This window comes from Anolis carolinensis, chromosome 3, assembly GCF_035594765.1.
Source record: "Anolis carolinensis isolate JA03-04 chromosome 3, rAnoCar3.1.pri, whole genome shotgun sequence".
In the NCBI taxonomy this organism is placed as follows: domain Eukaryota; kingdom Metazoa; phylum Chordata; class Lepidosauria; order Squamata; family Dactyloidae; genus Anolis; species Anolis carolinensis.
In genome coordinates this window covers 35,940,425-35,961,124 of record NC_085843.1, presented here as the reverse complement: position 1 = coordinate 35,961,124, position 20,700 = coordinate 35,940,425, and the positions used below count along the sequence as shown (strand labels likewise).

General features: G+C 40.8%; 1 protein-coding gene across 1 annotated transcript in view; it reads right to left on the bottom strand.

The window, feature by feature from the left end:
• Positions 1 to 784: 784 nt before the first annotated feature.
• Positions 785 to 20,700, bottom strand: part of rfxap (regulatory factor X associated protein) — a 28,388-nt gene continuing 8,472 nt past the window's right edge. Inside the window, exons 2-4 of the mRNA XM_062974347.1 lie at positions 10,355 to 11,193; positions 3,382 to 3,489; positions 785 to 2,123 (exon numbers count right to left, since the gene is read on the bottom strand). Coding sequence (XP_062830417.1) covers positions 2,013 to 2,123; positions 3,382 to 3,489; positions 10,355 to 11,193 — 1,058 coding nt within the window. The 3' untranslated portion in view covers positions 785 to 2,012. The remainder of the gene's footprint in view (positions 2,124 to 3,381; positions 3,490 to 10,354; positions 11,194 to 20,700) is intronic.

Genomic DNA, 20,700 nt, shown 5'->3' with positions numbered 1-20,700 from the left:
CTGCTGCTTTCTCCACCCACGCACTTTATCATGATTCCACTTGTTTGCCTTTTTTGCTAAGTTGAACAGCCCAAGATCTTCTAACGATTTCTCACATGGAATTACATACCCATAATCCAGATATTGTTGGAAGACTAGCTAAGACTGGTGAGGAATGATGGGAAACACATTTAGAGGGCCACACAATTCTCTTGCTTGATTACTTTGGTTGCCTTTTTTGAAACTTTCTCAGCTCTTCCAAAAAAAATCTTTAATAAACCAACTACATATGCTGGGAGAGCATAGTCTATAGTGCCAGCCAGGTATATAACTACAGGCAAAGGTATCAAGCTATGTTTTTAATTCAAGTGTTTGTATCACGTATCTCTATATCTGCTGCTGCCATCACTAAAAAGAACTCTGAAAATGGTCTCATGGCATTTTCTACTTGCCTTTAAAAAAAAAAAAGCAACCATTGAATTTTCACCTGTATATCTGCTCCTAGAAAAGTAACTGCCTCAATGCTTTTTTTGTTTAGTTAGCTCCAAAGTTAATTCGATTTCAAGTCCAAGGGATGTGTGTCCAACAAGTCTCACAAATTTATTATTTGCAAGGGAGCAGCTAGTCTTGAATATGACATGACTTTCAGGCACAAACTGCCACTTTTGATCAGAGAAATGTACTCTGGAACATTTAAGGAAACCAGATCCAATTGTTAGCAGCAAGGAGATACAAAATTCTGAAAAGTGTCAGTCACAATTTACTTCACAGTAGGATGCACCATAATGAGTATAGCAGACAGGGAAGAGTTTAAAAACAAATGTATTTAACTATTCTCTTCATGCAAAATTGAAAAAGGTTACTCACAAGTAAGCATCTAATTCAGAAATGGAAGAACAAACAAGCACCATGTATATTTTAAATCTGAGTATTTTATCACAGTTCAGATTTCCTTCCCTAAGGCAAGCCAGAAATACAAGGTTTATTTCGGCTTATCAATAGGCAAGACACCTTTTATATGACTGGATCCAGTCCATCATATTTCCAGTACATCCAGTGAAATAAGTATGACTTAATTTAGGCATTACTAACTCAAGTTACTTTATTTCAATTGATGTACTTTAAGTATGTCCAAGTGTGGACCCAGTCCAATATCTACAGTTGATAAATATTTCAAAAGTCTGATGTAAAAAAGTTAACTTAAATGACATTCTTTTAAAAAGTATTTTTTAAAAAGTCCTAAACATGTTCAAAGGTATGAAAAATTACAAAGATACAAAAATGATGTATCAATATATCCTTATAAGAATTACTTAGGTTCATCAATACAAATAAGTCATTTAAAATATAAAATTAATATAAATAAGCTTAAATGGAAAAATCACACTCATTTTTTTAACCATGTGTAAAAACAGTATGAAATTAACAACCTGGGACACATTAATTTATAATGCAATATAGAAACCAATCAACCAGAATGGCCAAAGGGACAAATCAATGCTGGAACAGCAACTGTTCCTCAACAAAGAAACAGTGATTGAGTTTCCCCCAGAAAACTGTAAACCCAGCATTCTGCATTGCCTTGTCCCTAAACCGACTAACAGATTGGCTCAAAGTTTACCACTTAAAACTTCCACAGAAAGTAAGTATTGCTTTCTTCAATGACAGTCATTAAAGAATAATGTTCTGCATGATATTAAATCAATTCACGCCATAAAGAACTGAGTAGTCAAACTGAGCTATTAATTTATCTTTCTGTAAAGCTCAACACAGTTCCAAAAAATTAATGCAAGGTTTCAATGGAACAAGGAGAATGAATAAAGCTATCAAAAGTATTTTCAAATAAATACAAGTCAAACACAATTCCTGAAACAAGCAAACAGGTTCCTCCAAGCTTTCTGACTTGTTTGGGAAACAAAAAAACAAAACAAAACACTGTCTACAATATCTGGAGCAGTTTGATGGTCTGTCATCCAAGTCTTGCTTTGATCTCAGATGCTGACGTGAAGCTAAGTTGAGGGGCTTTACTGCCATCACGCTGAAGCGCCTGAAAACTGTTGTTGCCTTTGTTCCAAAGCCTGTTGACTTAGGAGTTGCTGCCGTTTTTGCAGAAAGTGTACAACTTCAGGACTTCTCAGAAGTGACTAGACAGATAAGAGACCTCAAGTTAAACACTGACTCCAATGCAGACTTTTTAATGTGTTTAAATTATTTGTTATTGTAAAACTGTTGTTTCAAATCATTTTATTTTAAGTAATTTTTATTAAAATACCTTATAACATATATAAAAGTAGTAAAGGGAGGTAGAAGGGAGGGAAGGAGGGGAGAGAAAGAGAAACATCATAGCTAAAGAGAAGAAGTAAAAAAAGAGAAAAGGGTATGGGGGTAAGTATGGGAGGAAAGTTGACTTCCAATCTGTTATCATAGTCCTTTTCTTCTCCTATCTGTGTTTCTTGCTTCAGCTTTCCCTCCTCTGGAGAGCAATTTTGGTTTCATCCATCAGTCCCTCTGTCCATTTTATTTTTTCTTGTTTCATATATTGTAGTAATGGTGACCAATCTATTGGGTTTTTTACCCGGGAGATCCTGACAGTATTTGAGTTTATTTATAATTATAATGTATCCATTTTTTTAAAAATCCATTGATCTGCTGTTGGTAATTCTTCTGTTCTCCATTTCTGGATATATACTATTCTGGCTGCTGTTGAGAGGTATGTAAATAATTTCTCTTTTTCGTGACTTATTTCAAAGTCTATAATTCCTAATAGGAAATATTTAGGTCTAATTTGAAATCTTTTGTCTGGTAGTATTTGGATTTTCCCTTGACTGCAAGGGCCCCTATCTTTATTTTGTAAGAAACAAATATCCATGGACCCAAAAATTCAGGTACTTGTGAAAAGTGCTAGCCTTCATAAGATTTCAAGAGAAAAGGCAATATTTGAGGATGGAAAAAGAAGACAGGTAAAACATCTTCCTTCTCCATCCTCATATATTGCATTTTCTTTTGAAATCTCATGAAGGCTAGCATTGTTCACAAATCTCAGCCAGCATACATACTAAGAGGATATTTCTGCAACTCTGTTTTTTAAGATGTTAAAATATGAAGCTTCCAAACTTGAACAAAGCATCTACAGGACTGCTAGAGGCATGCATTTGCTGATTTGATGCAATTCATCCCCCAATCAGAACCTGCACAATCAAGGTACCATCAGGTTGTGCTGTTTTGTGACTAGCAGCATTCATCCTCCGAAACACTGTTGTAGAAAATAACTGTAAAGTCCACATTGGTTCCTGATGCATCAAACAAACAAATAAAAATCAGCATTTCTGCTATGCAAAGGTCTCAAAAAATAATAAAAAGAATTCATATAGGTTTCTTCATTCAAAGATCAGAAGCTCTTACCAGTCTTTTCTGGTTCAATACTTGTTCCAAAAGTGTAGGTTTTGCTGGACGATCTCCCACGGTTCCTGTCCTTTGTTTTGATGCAGAAACTGAATTTTCAGTGCAATCCTAAATGCATAGAGAGAGAAAGAGATGGGGAAAAATATTGTAATGTTTCATTAGAAAAAATAATTACTGGTGGAGGGGGGCACAATTTCTAGAAATTATGCACAACTGGGTCCCTACAGATTTATTATTTCAGCCCTTTCAATCACTCGAATATCCTGAAAGTCTAAACATTGTTTATTTATTCAATTTATATTCTACATTTCTCACATAAATGGGACACAAAGTAGTTTGGAAATTAAAAGTACACTGGATCAATAAAACTTTAACTCATTTAATTGAATATCAAAGATTAAGTTTTAGCAATCAAAAAGACACTAAATCACTATTGAAGGGCAGAAAAATCAGTTATTGTACAACAGATATTTCATACTGTTACCATATAAAACACCATGTCTGAACTACAAATTTAAACTAGTTAACTTGAATATGGAATCATGAGCTGATTGAAGCCCATGTTTTTGTGACAGAAATGGTTCAAAGCAAAAAGCTCTCTGGTCACCAGAGTCCACAAAAGTCCCATGTCAGGAAGTCTGTGAACTACAGTATTTACAATTTATAGTATAATCCTAGAAAGAAAGAAAAAAGCCACAAAATGAACTTTGCTATTTGTAAGATTGCACTACAATTACTCTGCATTTCCAAGTATTTTGTAGTTATATGTCTCTGCTGCACACCTTGTTATTGCAGATAGTCAAGACAACGTATTTTTGGTGTACAACTCTTGGAAACTAACACAGTGTTGCACCCAAGCAACTATAAGTATAAGGCAGCATGAAGAACAAATCTACCCAAACAATTATTATATATTTTCCATTGTGTCACTATTTTAGTAGAGGGTGGGAATACTGTGGATGTCATTTATCTGGATTTCAGCAATGCATGTGATAACTTTTGATATTTTTGATTCACAAACTGATGAAATGTAGACTGGATGTAGACTGGATGTAGACTGGATGGGAACAATGTAATTAGATAACAGAACCAAGTCTAATGGTTTCCGTTATTGCTGTTTTTAAATTGCTTATATTTTAGCTTGTTTTTGTAAGCCACTCTGAGCCCTGGGGGAGTGTTTTTAAGATGTTTTTTTAAAAGCTATTTTAAAGATGTTTTTAAATTGTTAGATTTTAGCCTTTCTTGTAAGCTGCCCCAAGCCCTAGGGGAGTGGCGGCATATACGTTTAAATAATAAATAAATAAATAAAGTTACAAATAGGTTGATTTCAGCAGGAACTTCTTAACAGCAATGACTAGAAAAGTAGTGCCGTCTCCATCTTTGGATGTCTTCAAAAACAGGCTGGACAGCTACCTACAGTGGATGCTTTAGTCAGGGATCCTGCATTGTGCAGGTTGGACTGGAATGGCCCATGAGACCCCTTCCAGCTCTATGATTCTTTATGTATAACTATCAGAAAGTAGCTACCAACAAAACTGTGCATTATCACAAAATACAAAAAAGTGTTGATTTCACCTAATTTATTAATATATCATCAATACTTTTAAATGACACAACACACGTTTCTATCTTTACGAAGGGCCACAGTTCCAAAGATGGGTTTTTGGGGTTTTTTTGCCATCTCATCCAGTCAATCATTCCCACAGATTACGGACAATGTTGCTAATTTTGTGCAACTGTCATTGTTGCTCGTAGACAGATGATAAAACAGTAATAGAAAATGACACTAAAGACACATGGATCATGTAGAAACCTTGGGCTCAGTTGAGAGTTACCTTATGCATGGTTGCTATGATGATGATAATGATGATGATTATTAAATGAGAATTTTATGTATATGCATTGTACAGGTTGAACATTTCTTATCCAGGATTCCAAAATACTCCAAAATTATTCACATGGTTGAGACACTACACTTGATCTGAGTCAAAAGGCTGAGAAGTGGAGACAGTGACAACGTTGGTTTTTTGATGGTTCAACATAAACACACTTTACTTCACTCACAATCTTATTAAAACAATTCTGTATAAAGCTATGCATATAAGGTGTGTGTGAAACACAAATGAATTTCATGTTGATACTTGGCTTACAGCTCCAAGATACTATGTACATATATGCAAATACAGGTATTCCAAAATCCAAAAAACTTCTTGTCCCACACATTTCAGATAAGGTATTCACAATCTGTATTTTATGTCACCTTAAGGCATGATAATGATAGTTATTCATTATTTTACCTACCTCTCTACAAGGATTGAGGCAAGTGGCAGTTACACATTATGAACCATCAGTTAAAATATATAAAAATGATATTGATAATATATTAATACTATGACAATAACAGAATAATAATAATAATAATGGAGAAGACAATTCTATAGGTAATCTGGACCGACACCTACCCTTCATTATTCAACTTAAATAATACTATGCAACATGATTTTTGTGTTGCCAAAGGCTTTCATGGCCAGAATCATTGGGTTGCTATGAGTTTTCCAGGCTGTACGGCCATGTTCCAGAAGCATTCTTTCCTGACGTTTCACCTGCATCTATGGCAGGCATCCTCAGAGGTTGTGAGGTCTGTTGAAAACTAGGCAAGAGGGGTTTATATATCTGTGGACCACTCTAACAACTATCATGTCAGACTACACAGAGAAGCCATTGAAATCCACAAGCATGCGGACAATTTCAACAGAAATGGGGAAACCATGAAAATGAACAAAACCTGGCTACCAGTATTTTAAAAAAACTCTCAAATTTGGACAGTAAATAAAGAACAACACTCAGAAAACAGGAGATTTCCAGAAAGAAAACAATCATGGCCAGCTAACACCTCCTAACAGAAAAATTCACCTGGGCAGTAAGCAGCCAGTCCAATGCTAATCAAGGTGATCAACTGCTATATTAATACTTGCCTCAAACAGACAAGAGTTTTTTCTCCCACTCTAGACTTCCCACATATATAAATAAATCCTTTTGCCTAGTTTTCAACAGATCTCACAACCTCTGAGGATGCCTGCCATAGATGCAGGCAGTGTCAGGAGAGAATGCTTCTGGAACAGGGCCATACAGTCTGGAATACTTACAGCAACCCAACATGAATTTTGTTCCTAGGTTTATAAATACATTTCCTACTTGGTTCTATCATAAACACATGGAAAAAGTTTCTGGAGTAGATCAACTACTTTCAAAGTAAGTATGGTACAATTAAACAAAAAATAACATTCAAACCAGGAACAGACATTTTTGAAATTTTGTTACAAAGTGTAATTGGGGGATTTGAATTAAAAAATAAACCCATCTTTTTCAGAGGATGCAGAGCAAAGAGAAATAAGAGGAACCAAGTAGATTGACTGTGGTTAGCTGAAGTGGCCCTCTGTCATGTGCCTGGGAAATAAAGGTAGTGGAGAGGATTGCTTGTTGCTAGGGGACAAGTGTATAAGGGGAAGGGAGGGAGGGGGAAGGATGGGAGAAAAAAAGAAAAAGGAGGGAAGGAAGAGAAAGGAAAAGAAATAGAAAGTGGGAGGGAGCCAGCCTAACTCCAGGCACTCTCTAAACAGCCGCTGAGAGGCTCTCCCGCCATCTTTAACTGCCATTCCAATGGCCGCTGAGTGGGAGGGAGCCAGTCTATCAACCAGGCACTCTCCAGCAGCCAGAGAGGTCTCCCATCATCTTTAACTGCCGTTCTTTAACTGCCATTCCACCAGCCACTGAGTGGGAGGGAGCATGTCTACCAACCAGGCACTCTCCAGTGGTCGCAGAGAGGCTCTCCCATCATCTTTAACTGTTCCGGGATGGCCTTTTCCATCTGCTGCTTGGCTGACTAGTGTTCTGCTAAAGGCCTGATTCCATTGGGGCACCTATGGTCCACGCAGACCTGACCACTGGCAAGATGAGCTCTGCTGCAACCCGACTGGCGGCTTCCCTGAGCTGTGCTCCACTCGGCCTTCCCCCCACTGCCCAACATCAACCTGGAGAGGTTGGTACAGCAACCTCTACCATCGCTACCATTTCTCATTATCAAACTCTACCATCGCTACCATTTCTCATTATCATGACCTCGCTGCTAGTTAGCCATAGCCCAAAGTTACTTTGAGTCATAGACAGGCCTGTAGCAAGGGGGCGGTTTTAGGGGTTCAACCCCCCCCCCCCCGAAATTTTTCAGGTTATAAAAAAACCCTGGTTTACTCATGAATTTTAACTGGTTAACCAAATCCCCATGCTAAGTCTAGGAGACACAAAACATTAAGAGTCCCTCCAGGCACTATCTCAAGCAGATATTGACAGGTTTGTAGCGGGGAGGGGTGTGTGCTAGGGGTTAACCCCCCCCCCCAAATTTTCAAACCCCCTCCCGAAATTTTTTTCTGGCTACGGCCCTGGTCAGATACCTTATAGGATGACAGTAGTGGGGATTGTTACCAACCAGCTCCCCTTTAACCACCAACTTAATACTGAAACCGGGCTTGGCGCCGCTGACTTCTCTGCTGACGCTCAACTGTTGTCTCTGTTTCTCCTGGGCTTGAGGACTTTTGGTTTGTTTTCAGATTTTATTTAATTTCTATTTCTTTATTTATTTTGTGGAGGCTTCTCTTAATTTTCTAGCTAGCTAATGTTTATCACTGATGACTGATCTTAGAGAAATATACTGTTTAGTTGAGGAGTCTCCACAATAATTGTAATTGGCTCCTGACAAGTTTCCGGGCCCAATTCAAAGTGCAGGTGATTACCTATAAAGCCCTATACTCTTTGGGTCCAACCTATCTCCTTCTACAAACCGGTGCAGGAATTGAGATCTGCTGGGGAGTCCCTTCTCTTGGTTCCACCACTGTCTCAAATACAGTTGGTGGGGATGAGAGAGGGGGCCTTCTCAGTGGTGACTTTCCAACTCTGGAATGCCCTCCCTAAAGGTATTAGATTAGCCCCCACTCTTCAAGGCTTTCAGGTGAGTTTAAAAACATGGCTCTTCAGACAGGCCTTTGATCCTGAGTAATCTATGGTCAGCTTGATGAATCACTGTTCTGCACGTGGACTGATACAGCAGATAGCCTGCCTTCCGCAGGTTCTACTGCATTTTAGGAATTTTTATAATTTTATACTTTTACATTTTAATATTTTTACAAGGAGCCCCCGGTGCGCAGCGGGTTAAACCAATGAGCTGCTGAACTTACTGACTAAAAGGTAAGCGGAACGAATTCAGAGAGTGGGATGAGCTCCTGCTGTTAGCTCCAGCTTCTGCCAACCTAGCAGTTCGAAAACATGTAAATGTGAGTAGATCAATAGGTACCGCTCCAGCAGGAAGGTAACAGCCGGCCAGATAACCCTGGAGGTGTCTATGGACAACGCCAGTTCTTCGGCTTAGAAATGGAGATGAGCACCTACCGCCAGAGTCTGACACGATTAGACTTAATGTCTGGGAAAACCTTTACCTATGCTTTTACAGTTTTATTTATGGGATTTTAAATGCGCTGTTGATTTTACTTATGTCTTTGTATTTATACTTGTGTTTATTTGCAGCATTTGGAGTGCTTCTGAGAGCCGCCCCGAGTCCCTTTGGGGAGATGGTGGCGGCGTACAAATAAAGATTTATTATTATTATAGGTTTTAAATGTTTTTAATGCTTCATCTTTATTTATATCTTATTTCCAGATGTTATTATTATGCTTTGTGTGATTTTTGTCATGTATTTTATGTTAAATGTGCTTTGATTTGTATTGTATTATAGTAATACATCGTGTATTTGCAGTGTGGCACTTAAGTGGTGAAATTGTTAGCCGCTCTGAATCTCCTTTGGGGTAAGAAGAACGGGGTAGAAATACACAGTAAATAAATACAGTAGAGTCTCACTTATCCAACACTCGCTTATCCAACGTTCTGGATTATCCAACGCATTTTTGTAGTCAATGTTTTCAATACATAGTGATATTTTGGTGCTAAATTCGTAAATACAGTAATTACTACATAGCATTACTGTGTATTGAACTACTTTTTCTGTCAAATTTGTTGTATGACATGACATTTTGGTGCTTAATTTGTAAAATCATAACCTAATTTGATGTTTAATAGGCTTTTCCTTAATCTCTCACTATCCAACATATCTGCTTATCCAAAGTTCTGCTGGCCCATTTACGTTGGATAAGCAAGACTGTACTGTAGATTCATTCAATAGAGTCCCTTTGGGGAGATGGTGGCGGGGTACAAATAAAGATTTATTATTATTACTAGCTTTGCCTGGCCATGAGTTACTGTGGCTTATGTTGGCCAGGTAGAATAGCAGTGAATAGCCTTGCAGTCTCAAAGCCTGGCCGTTTTCTGGAGTAGCTGGAGCTTTTTGTTGTATGAATGTAGAGGCATGGATGAGGGGTTGTGCTGCCAAGTTTAGTGTTTCTGGGATGTGTAGTTTTGTTGTTTTGTCCTAGGCCTAAATTTCATTACCCTTTTATATAGATTGGTTTTTAATGCTTAATCTTAATTTGTATCTTATTTCCGGACGTTCTTATTATGCTTTGTGTGGGTTTGTCATGCCTTGCCGCCCTATATGAGAGCCATGCGTGAGTTAGGGCCTTTTACCCTAGCACTTAAGACCTGGCTTTTTACTAGAGCTTTTGATCTATGTTAATTTTATCAGTATTTGTATGTATGTATTTTTATCCTTTACAATTTAGCTTGTAAATCGCCTAGAGCATCTTGGATGGAGGGCGATTAATAAGTAATTAAATGATGATGATGATTTTATGTTAAATGTGCTTTGATTTGTATTATATTATATTTATACACCTTGTATTTGCAATGTGGCACTGAAGTGGAGAAACTGTAAACCGCCCTGAGTCCCCTTCGGGATGAGAAGAGCGGGGTAGAAATACAGTAAATAGATTCCGTCAAAGGCTCAGGCCCCCCCTGGCAAAGCCGCCCTCACCTCGTTGCGCCCGCCGCTCCCCGGGGCTGTTCCCGTGGGCGCCGCGGCTCCTGGAGACACAGAAACGGAGGCAGGAGCCGAGACAGGGCCGCCTCCTCCTGAGGGCGCGGCTGCAACTGCTGCTGCTCCCCCTGCAGGGCCGCCGCCGCCGCCGCCGCCGCCTCCTCCCGCTCCCGCTCCGCTTCCCAGGGCCTGGTCGCTCTTCTTGCGCTTGTACTTGTCCTTGTACATCTTGTTCCGGTGCCTCTTGCACATCCAGGGCTTCCGCTGCTTGGCCACCTGCGTGGTGGTCTCGCGGCAGCCTTCGTAGGTGCAGCTCTTGCATCCCCCGGACTGGGCCCCGCTCTCGTCCTCGTCCTCCAGCTCCTCCAGGCTGCCGCCTCCTCCTCCGCCGCCTCCCCCTCCGGGGCTCCCCGCGCTGTCGCCCCCGCCGCCCCCCTCCGCCTCGGCCGCGGGGCCCAGCTCGTAGAAGAGCACGAGGCCTCCCTGGGCCGAGGCGGAGGAGGGCGGCGGCGGCGTCGCCTCGGGGGCCTGGGCGTTGGCCGAGCGGAGGCCCTCCGCGGCCCCGCCTCCCCCGCCGCAGGGCTGCATCACCAGCAGCGTGAGCGCCTGCGGCGGGGAAGGGGCCGAGGAGGAGCGGAGAGCGGCGGCGTGCTTCCCCGAGGCCTCCGTCCCGCCCCAAGGGCCTCGCAGCCGGGCCTCGCAGGGCCCTCGGCTGCCACAGCAACGCCCGGCGGAGCGCCCACGGATGACAGCTTGCCCCCGCGACCACGCAATCGCGCAGGCGCGCTCGGCACCGCTTCCTCTTGCGCCCCGGAAGCTCCCGGAGTGCGCAGGCGCTGAAGCGGGGCACAGACGTCACGCACCCCATGCATGACCGCTACTCTTTGGAGTCACGTGGTTAGATGTTGGCTAACCAAAGGGGGTTTTTTTGGACTTCAACTCCCAGAAGACTCTGCTATAGCAGACAATGGCAAGGCATTCTGGGAGCTGAAGTCCAAAACAGCAAGCAAAAGCTTGAGAGTATTTGACGCTTTCAGACTAGTGACGTAAGAAAGCGCATGCGTACGGCTAGGAGGGCGCTTGAGCGTTCAAGGCGGCATAAGGGGAAGCAGGAAATGCACTCCTCGCTCCACTTGGGTGCTTTTTTGTCTTTTGCTGGTTTGATTAAAATGTTCCCCCCTGGGAATCTCTAGGTCGCCCAAAACAATTCTATGGCCAGCTTCCAGCTTGAGTTGGCCATAAAATCATGCTGGAAGACCTAGAAACCCCCCAGATGTCTTTATTCTCGGTTTTCTAGCTTAGAATCATAAGAGTTGGAAGAGACCTCTTGGGCCATCCAGTCCAACCCTCTGCCAAGAAGCAGGAAACCCGCATTCAAAGCACCCCTGACAGATGGCCATCCAGCCTCTGCTTAGAAGCCTCCAAAGAAGGAGCCTCCACCACATTCCCTCTGGGGCAGAGAGTTCCATTGCTGAACAGCTCTCATAGTTAGGAAGTTCTTCCTAATGTTCAGGTGGAATTTCCTTTCTTGTAGTTTTAAGCCATTGTTCCGCGCCCTAATCTTCACAGCAGCAGAAAACAAGTTTGCTCCCTCCTCCCTATGACTTCCCCTGACATATTTATATATGGCCAGGCATGTAGCCTTGAGGGGCTTCAGCCCCCCCCCCCCCCGAAATTCTCAGGGTGGTCTGCGAGAAGGCCTTACATTTCTTATTTAAACTGTTATTATTTAAATTTATTTAAACTGTATCTGAGGAAGCCTCTCAGATACTGGACCAGTGCTTGGCAGCTGTGATGGGCTGGATGAGGGCGAATAAGCTGAAGCTTAATCCCAACAAGACAGAGGTCCTCCAGGTCAGTTGTATGTCCGATCGGGGCATAGGGTGGCAACCTGTGCTTGACAGGGTCACATTCCCCCTGAAGGCGCAGGTCCGCAGTTTGGGGGTCCTCCTGGACTCAGTGCTGACGCTTGATGCTCAGGTGTCGGCCGCGGCCGGGAGGGCCTTTGCACAATTAAAACTTGTGCGCCAACTGCAACCTTACCTCGTGAAGCTTGAAAACCTGGCTCTTCACTCAGATCTTTGGATAAAGATTGCTCATCCCCATAACAATCTGGTATCCGTGACAGTTTTTGTACCAATTTGCACTTTTTACCTTTGTCCACTTGATATAGACACAGGGTCTACTCCCATCCCAATTTGCACTTCCAAGAATTTGCAGCACTTTATCAGTCACCTTGTGTTTACAATATTTATATGGTGCACTTTACCCAGTCTACTTTTGCAACCTCTCCGTTTTAATCCATGTTTTTATTAGTTTTTGTCATTTATTTTTATTGGGTAGTGTTAAAATTTTTATAATTGTGCATGTCTCTTGTCTATTGTGTTTTATATTGCTATTGTTTTTATTCGGGCTTGGCCCCATGTAAGCCGCCCTGAGTCCCCTTTGGGGAGATAGGTATACAAATAAAGTTGTTGTTGTTGTTATTATTATTATTATTATTATTATGTTTATTCATATTATGATCTGATCACCATGCTCAATATATATGGGATATATTGAGGGGGTCTTGGGATAACAATACAAAAGGTATACAAAAGCCCTTCTCATAACTGATAATTGTCCATGTGCTTTACCTAGGCCTTGGTCATTCCATGCACTTTATTACCTTTAGTCATTCCCATCCCTAGTCACTGAAGAATATGCATTTTCAGATTTCCATTCCCCTAAAAATGGCCCCTGGCCTATTGTGCTTGACTACGGATTGGGATTACTGTCTATGTTTTAAACTATTTTAACTTTTGTAAAATGTGTTATATTGCGATTTTATTATGTTACTGTTTTTATTGATGTAATACTGTTTTGGGCTTGTCCCAGTGTAAGCCGCCCTGAGTCCTTTGGGAGATGGAGCGGGGTATAAATAAAGTTTTATTATTATTATTATTTATTGTCAACATCTCCCTTAAATTGTGATGCCCAGAATTGGACACAGTATTCCAGGTGTGGTCTGACCAAGGCAGAATAGAGGGGTAGCTTGACTTCCCTGGATCTATATAAAATACTCCTATTTATGTAGGCCAAAATCCCATTGGCTTTTTTAGCCACCGCATCACATTGTTGGCTCATGTTTAACTTGTTGTCCATGAGGACTCCAAGATCTTTTTTACATGTCCTGCTGTTTAGCCAGGCATCCCCCATTCTGTTTCTTTGCATTTCATTTTTTTCTGCCGAAGTTGAGTATCTTGCATTTGTCCCTGTTGAACTTCATTTTGATAATTTTGGCCCATCTCTCTAATCTGTTAAGATTGTTTTTTATTCTGCTCCTGTCTTCTGGAGTATTGGCTATCCCTCCCAATTTGGTGTCATCTGCAAACTTGATGATCATGCTTTCTAACTCTTCATCTAAGTCATTAATAAAGATGTTGAACAGAACATGGTGGTATTGTGCTCCTAACCCCACTGAATGTAGAAACCTGACTGTATTATTCAACTCCCACAGTTATGTACATAATAATAATAATAATAATAATAATAATAATAATAATAATAATAATTTATATTTGTATCCTGCTTTTCTCGCACAATGGGACCCAAAGCGACTTACAACATATTAAAAGTGACTCATGTCAAAAACAGCATATACAACACATAAACCATATTTACATCAATAAGCATTTAAAACCAAATACATTATTCTAGAGCCTCATCGGACCATATCATATCCTACATTCGGTGAAGTAACTGAAACATTTCTGTTCTATCGGGCCTTTTTACAGATTGATGCGTGTTGAGCTGCTAATGTTGTGTGTTTTGTTTTGAAGATTTTTTATAGTATTGTAAGAAAAAAAACCAATTTAATACATCGATTGTTTAGTGTTTAAATGTATGCTTTTATTCTTATTTTAATTACTATTTTAAACTTATATTGTTTTTAATGTGCTTTTAGCCATCTTGAGTGTTAATATGATACAATGACATTTTAAAAAAAATGTGAATTCAATACTATATGTATGTGTATGTGTGTTAAAAATAATTAAACCCTTTGTATCATTAACACCATTACATATTTAAATGCATTCCACCCCAATCACAGTATCCACAGGGACTAACCCAAAATCGTTGTTTTCCATGGGCTGACTATAGCAGGCACGGGCAAACCTTAACCCGCTAGGTGTTTTGGACTTCAACTCCCACAATTCCTAACAGCTGGCTGTTAGGAATTGTGGGAGTTGAAGTCCAAAACACCTGGAGGGCCCAAGTTTGCCCATTCCTGCAAGAGACAGCCCATGGAAGCAAGTAGCCTATTCCCTGAGCAAATAAGAAGGAATATGAAGGAACTTTACAGCCTAATTTTTTTGGCATCCCAACATTGAGCGTAGGGGACCCAATCTGAGGTTGGGACTTATTGCAACATTAGTCAAAGAGTCTGAAAGCCAGCCCAGAGATAGTTGTTTGAAGATTGGATTAGGACTCCAAGGAACTAAGGGTGCATCTACACTATAGATTTAATGCAGCTTGACACCACCTTCTGCCTATGCCTGTACAGCAGGGGTGTCAAACCCATTTTCAGCAAGGGCAATGTCAAAGGGCCATTGAATCCACGGATGGAGAATCCATGGATACACAGGACTAACTATATATATATCTATATATATAGATATATATATAAAGGTAAAGGTAAAGGTTTTCCCCTGACGATAAGTCCAGTCGTGACCGACTCTGGGGGTTGGTGCTCATCTCCATTTCTAAGCTGAAGAGCTGGCGTTGTCTGTAGACACCTCCAAGGTCATGTGGCTGGCATGACTGCATGGAGCGCCGTTACCTTCCCGCCGGAGCAGTACCTATTGATCTACTCACTTTGCATGTTTTCGAACTGCTAGGTTGGCAGGAGCTGGGGCTAACAGCGGGCGCTCATTCCGCTCCTGGGATTTGAACCTGACACCTTTTGGTCCACAGGTTCAGCAGCTCAGCGCTTTAACGCACTGTGCCACCAGGGGATATATATATATACACACACACACACCCCTAGTGGTAGTCATATTTAATTTGTACCCTATTTGGGTCCCCAGATGTTATTGAATGACAACTACCATCACTTTTGATTATCCGCAACACAGACTGGGGATAATGAGAATTGCAACCCCAACAGCACTTGTGGTCCTGGGGTGGGGGAAAGTTTAATGTCAGGCATCATATTCACAAGCCTTGTATTTAAATTCAAATCCGAGTATCCTGGTTAAACAACAAAATGCATCCTTCCAGATGTTACTGTATCACAACTCTCATCGGCTGTAGTCAAAATATCCAGCATTTGGGGGGCCACATAAAATGACATGGCAGGCCGGATTTGCCCGCAAACTTTGTGTTTGACACATGTGAGCTAAGGGAACCCCATTTGGGTTTGAGACCCACAGTTCAAGAACCAGTGAGTTAAACTATAAAAACATAGCATTTAGCCTTGGTGGTTCATAAAAATGGAAAGTTAATATTAGTTCTGATTGCTTCATTTACAAATAAATAGGGTTGATACAATAGTTCAGAATCATCTCAGCCCACAAGTTTTTTGGGCCAATAGTCATTAAAAGATGTGCATTAAGTACCAGTCATAGATAATTACAGCTTATTTTTCAAACACACACACCATATTTCCCTATCTGTAAAATAACATAAAACTACTACTGTTGTGTGCCTTCCAGTCATTTCCAAATTATATTTACCTAAAGGCAATCCTATTACAAGATTTTCTTGGGAAAATTTGTTCAGAGGGAGTTTAGAATCCTAGAATCATAGAGTTGGAAGAGACCTCATGGGTCATCCAGTCCAACCCCCCTGCCAAGAAGCAGGAAAATCGCATTCAAAGCACCCCCGACAGATGGCCATCCAGCCTCTGTTTAAAAGCCTCCAAAGAAGGAGCCTCCACCACAGCCCGGGGGAGAGAGTTCCACTGCCGAACAGCCCTCACAGTGAGGAAGTTCTTCCTGATGTTCAGGTGGAATCTCCTTTCCTGTAGTTTGAAGCCATTGTTCCGCGTCCTAGTCTCCAGGGCAGCAGAAAACAAGCTTGTTCCCTCCTTCCTATGACTTCCCCTCACATACTTACACATGGCTATCATGTCTCCACTCAGCCTTCCCTTCTACAGGCTAAACATGCCCAGTTCTTTAAGCCGCTCCTCATACGCCTTGTTCTCCAGACCCGTGATCATTTTAGTCTCCCTCCTCTGGACACATTCCAGCTTGACAAAATCCCCCTTCAACTGAGGTGCCCAGAATTGGACACAATATTCCAGGTGTAGTCTGACTAAGGCGGAATAGAGGGGTAGCATGACTTCCCTGGATCTTTCTTTTTACATAATGTGTTTCTTGTGCTGTTCAAGGAGGAAAAATTCATAGCTCAGAAGCAAGGTGCCCAACTTGCTGACAGAATATTGTAAAACAGAGCTTTATGTGAGACCAGATAGACTGAGAGCATCAGTCACTGAATACAGACTATTCTAAACTAGCAAGAGTAATAGTGTGGCTGGTGCATCTACAGTGTAGAATTAATGCAGTTTGACACCACTTTAATTGCCAGGGCTCAGTGCTATGGGATCCTGGATTTATACTTTCACAAGGTCTTTAGTTTCCTCTGCCGAAGAGCTCTAGTGCCTCATCCATCATAGAATCATAGAATAGTAGAGTTGGAAGAGACCTCATGGGCCATCCAGTCCAACCCCCTGCCAAGAAGCAGGAAATCGCATTCAAAGCACCCCCAACAGATGGCCATCCAGCCTCTGCTTAAAAGCCTCCAAGGAAGGAGCCTCTACCACGGCCCGGGGGAGAGAGTTCCACTGTCGAACAGCCCTCACAGTGAGGAAGTTCTTCCTGATGTTCAGGTGGAATCTCCTTTCCTGTAGTTTGAAGCCATTGTTCCGTGTCCTAGTCTGCAGGGCAGCAGAAAACAAGCTTGCTCCCTCCTCCCTATGACTTCCCTTCACGTATTTGTACATGGCTATCATGTCTCCTCTCAGCCTTCTCTTCTGCAGGCTAAACATGCCAAGCTCTTTAAGCCGCTCCTCATAGGGCTTGTTCTCCAGACCCTTAATCATTTTAGTCGCCCTCCTCTGGACGCTTTCCAGCTTGTCAACATCTCCCTTCAACTGTGGTGCCCAGAATTGGACGCAGTATTCCAGGTGTGGTCTGACCAAGGCAGAATAGAGGGGGAGCATGACTTCCCTGGATCTAGACACTATACCCCTATTGATGCAGGCCAGAATCCCGTTGGCTTTTTTAGCTGCTGCATCACATTGTTGGCTCATGTTTAACTTGTTGTCCACAAGGACTCCAAGGTCTTTTTTGCACACACTGCTGTCAAGCCAGGCGTCCCCCATTCTGTATCTTTGATTTCCTTTTTTCTGCCGAAATGAAGTATCTTGCATTTGTCCCTGTTGAACTTCATTTTGTTAGTTTCGGCCCATCTCTCTAGTCTGTCAAGATCGTTTTGAATTCTGCTCCTGTCAATAGCCCATTTACATTTATTGTATAATCCAGTTTCTGAAACCCGATTATCTGCTTTGAAGTGGATTATATGGCAGTGTAGACTCATATAATTCAGTTCAAATCTGATCATCTAGATTCAGAAACTGGTTTATATGGCAATGTAGACCCAGCCTACAATGCCCATGATTTTATAGGATTGAGCCTTGGCAGTTAAAGTGGAGGCAAACAACATTGATGTAACTTTAGAGTAAAACAGATTCCTAAGTAGAATGTTTTCTTTTTTTGTAAAGCAGCATTTAATTTCAAATTTATCTACAAAAAAAATCATTATGCCTTTTTCTATTGTATATTTTTTTACAAGGGAATTGTCTTTAAAATGTTTTTCCATCAGGTGTAGCATTAAAAAAGTCACTGAAAAGCAAGCCTTAGAAGTGTTTATAATGACATGTTAACTGTATAGGGAAAACCATCTAAATGCAAATTAACTTATAACCACATTGTATTAGCATTAAAATGTGAACAAAAACACCTCAAGAAGAATATTGGGGATTTTAGAACGCTGCTTTGAAAGATACATGAAGATGCGATAAAATTCAAAATGGGTTGCATTGTATTGTATAGCGTTTCTACAGCTAATCCTCTACAGAGTCAAGGCACACTGAAACACATGCCTAATTGCAAAGGATTAAGTGGTTAAAATTACATTTTACAAATTATTTCAAAATCATCTTGTCTTCTCCCATTTTTAACTCATGTCCTATTGCTAAATAAGAATCACTCTATTATGAGAGTGTGAATTAGCTTACAGGCAAGTATCTGTAGATGAAAAATCTTAGCAGTTATGTTACAATAAAAAAGTTAAATAAGAGAACCGATGTGGAATAGTGGTTTCTGGGAGACCAGGGTTTGAATGGAAACCCATTGGATGACTATGGGCAAGTCACACTCTCTCAGACTCAGAGAAAAGGCAAAACCATTTGGAACACATTCTACCAAGAAAATCCAATCATAAGTTCACTTTAGGGATGCCATGTCAGAAATGACTTCGTAGCACATAACAATAAAGGTAAATGTTTGCATCATGATGGTTATGCAGCAAGAAGTCCGATTTTGTTTAGAGATAGGGCTTTCAAAATTGTGTTCTCTCAGTCCTGAACTGCACATAACACTTTTTAGGTTTGGTTCAAGGGCTAGGAAGTTGTTGGATCATACATTTCACAGATTTAGGCATATTGCAGTTGACAAAGTCTCTGACAAAGAAGCTTCTTTTTATAAAATCTTTTTATGCCCACCCAGATCCACCTTTTCCTCCTGGTCCTTGAGGAATAGTATTTTTTCCCATCTTTTAGCTCTCATTGTGCCTTTAAAAACAGAATACAGCAGGGTAAATCAGGTGATCCATAGGCATAGTCCAGGGCCATTCCATCAGTCAATTACACATATTTCGTATCTAATTATTGCACCACATTTCCAAAGGCTTGATCAAAGAGCCACGTCTTCACTTTTTGCAGAAGGTTAGGAGGGAGCGGGCTGATCTAATCTCACTGGGGAGGGAGTTCTCAGCAGAATATGGAACTGGAGGGGGAAATAAATGGGAAATAATAAGGTAAAGAGCAGATAAGGTAACAGTGTTTTGAATATTGGATTATGACTCTCAACTCCCCACTCCCCATAAAAACCCATTAGGTGCCCTTGGGCAAGTCGCACTCTCTACGCCTCAAAGAAAGGCAAAAGCAAACTCCTGAACAAATAATGCTTAGAATATCCTATGATTGTTTTTTTTTTTGGGGGGGGGGAGGAGGTTATCATAAACCAGAAGCCACAAGAAGATATGTAACAACAGGTGTCTATAAAAATTTAACTACTTCAACAACTTTTTATTCACAACTAACAATATGCACACCGGATATGAAACAACTAGGTCAGGTAAGCCTTGCATAAGTAAATATAAAGATTTTGGAAACTTCTAGAGATAAACTGAAATGCACCCATGGATGAATTTTTCTTTCTCTAATTTTTACTTTTCTTTTGAAGATGAACACTTGACAAATCTATGCTGTTAAAAATTACATTGGGGTAACTGGTGAAGCAGGCTCATCTACTCTTCCTTTTCTCTCAGTTTTGCTGTTAATGGATTCTAGGGGAACCTGCTATTTGCCTTGCCTGCTGTAGGCAAGCACATATGCCTACAGTAGGTTTGATTAGGTTAGAGTAGAGCCCTCTTCATTCCCATCTTAGGTTTTGTTTATCACATTGCTTTCTGCAAACATGCTGATGCAACTCAACACAGAACATGTCTTTTTCTCCATCCCTTTTCCACTGCCCTCCCAGATAAACAGAAAATCATGACAAAAATGGGGGCTATGTGGGCATAAAAAGATCTTGTAAAAAATGAGATTCTTTGTCGGAGACTTTGATAGCAGAGGAATAACTGATTTTGATCAAGGCAGGTTGAAATGTATCCCAATACGAAAGAGAAACAAAGTATCAGAATATATTTCAAATATATCTAAAATGAGATTTATCTTGTTCTCCCGTCATAATGTTTGAACAAAATCAATTTGTGTAGATTTTGTCTTTCTTTTGCATTGTAAACTTTTGATTTCTTTTGCATTCAGCATGAACAGAAGGCACAAATGTGCTGCACTCTTACAGTTTTCTACTGTTTTGGTTGTTTTCATGACAAGCATTTGCTTCTCTGACATTTTCTTTTTAATGACATCTCTCAACCCTATCCTCACCAGTTTTATCAATGGATGGAATAATTTCGAAATAGGTAAGCTGGCCATCCCAATGACAATACGGCAGTTTCATGTGTACCTCTTATATAAACAATTTTGCATGTAAAATGCCATTGTGGTACAGTGA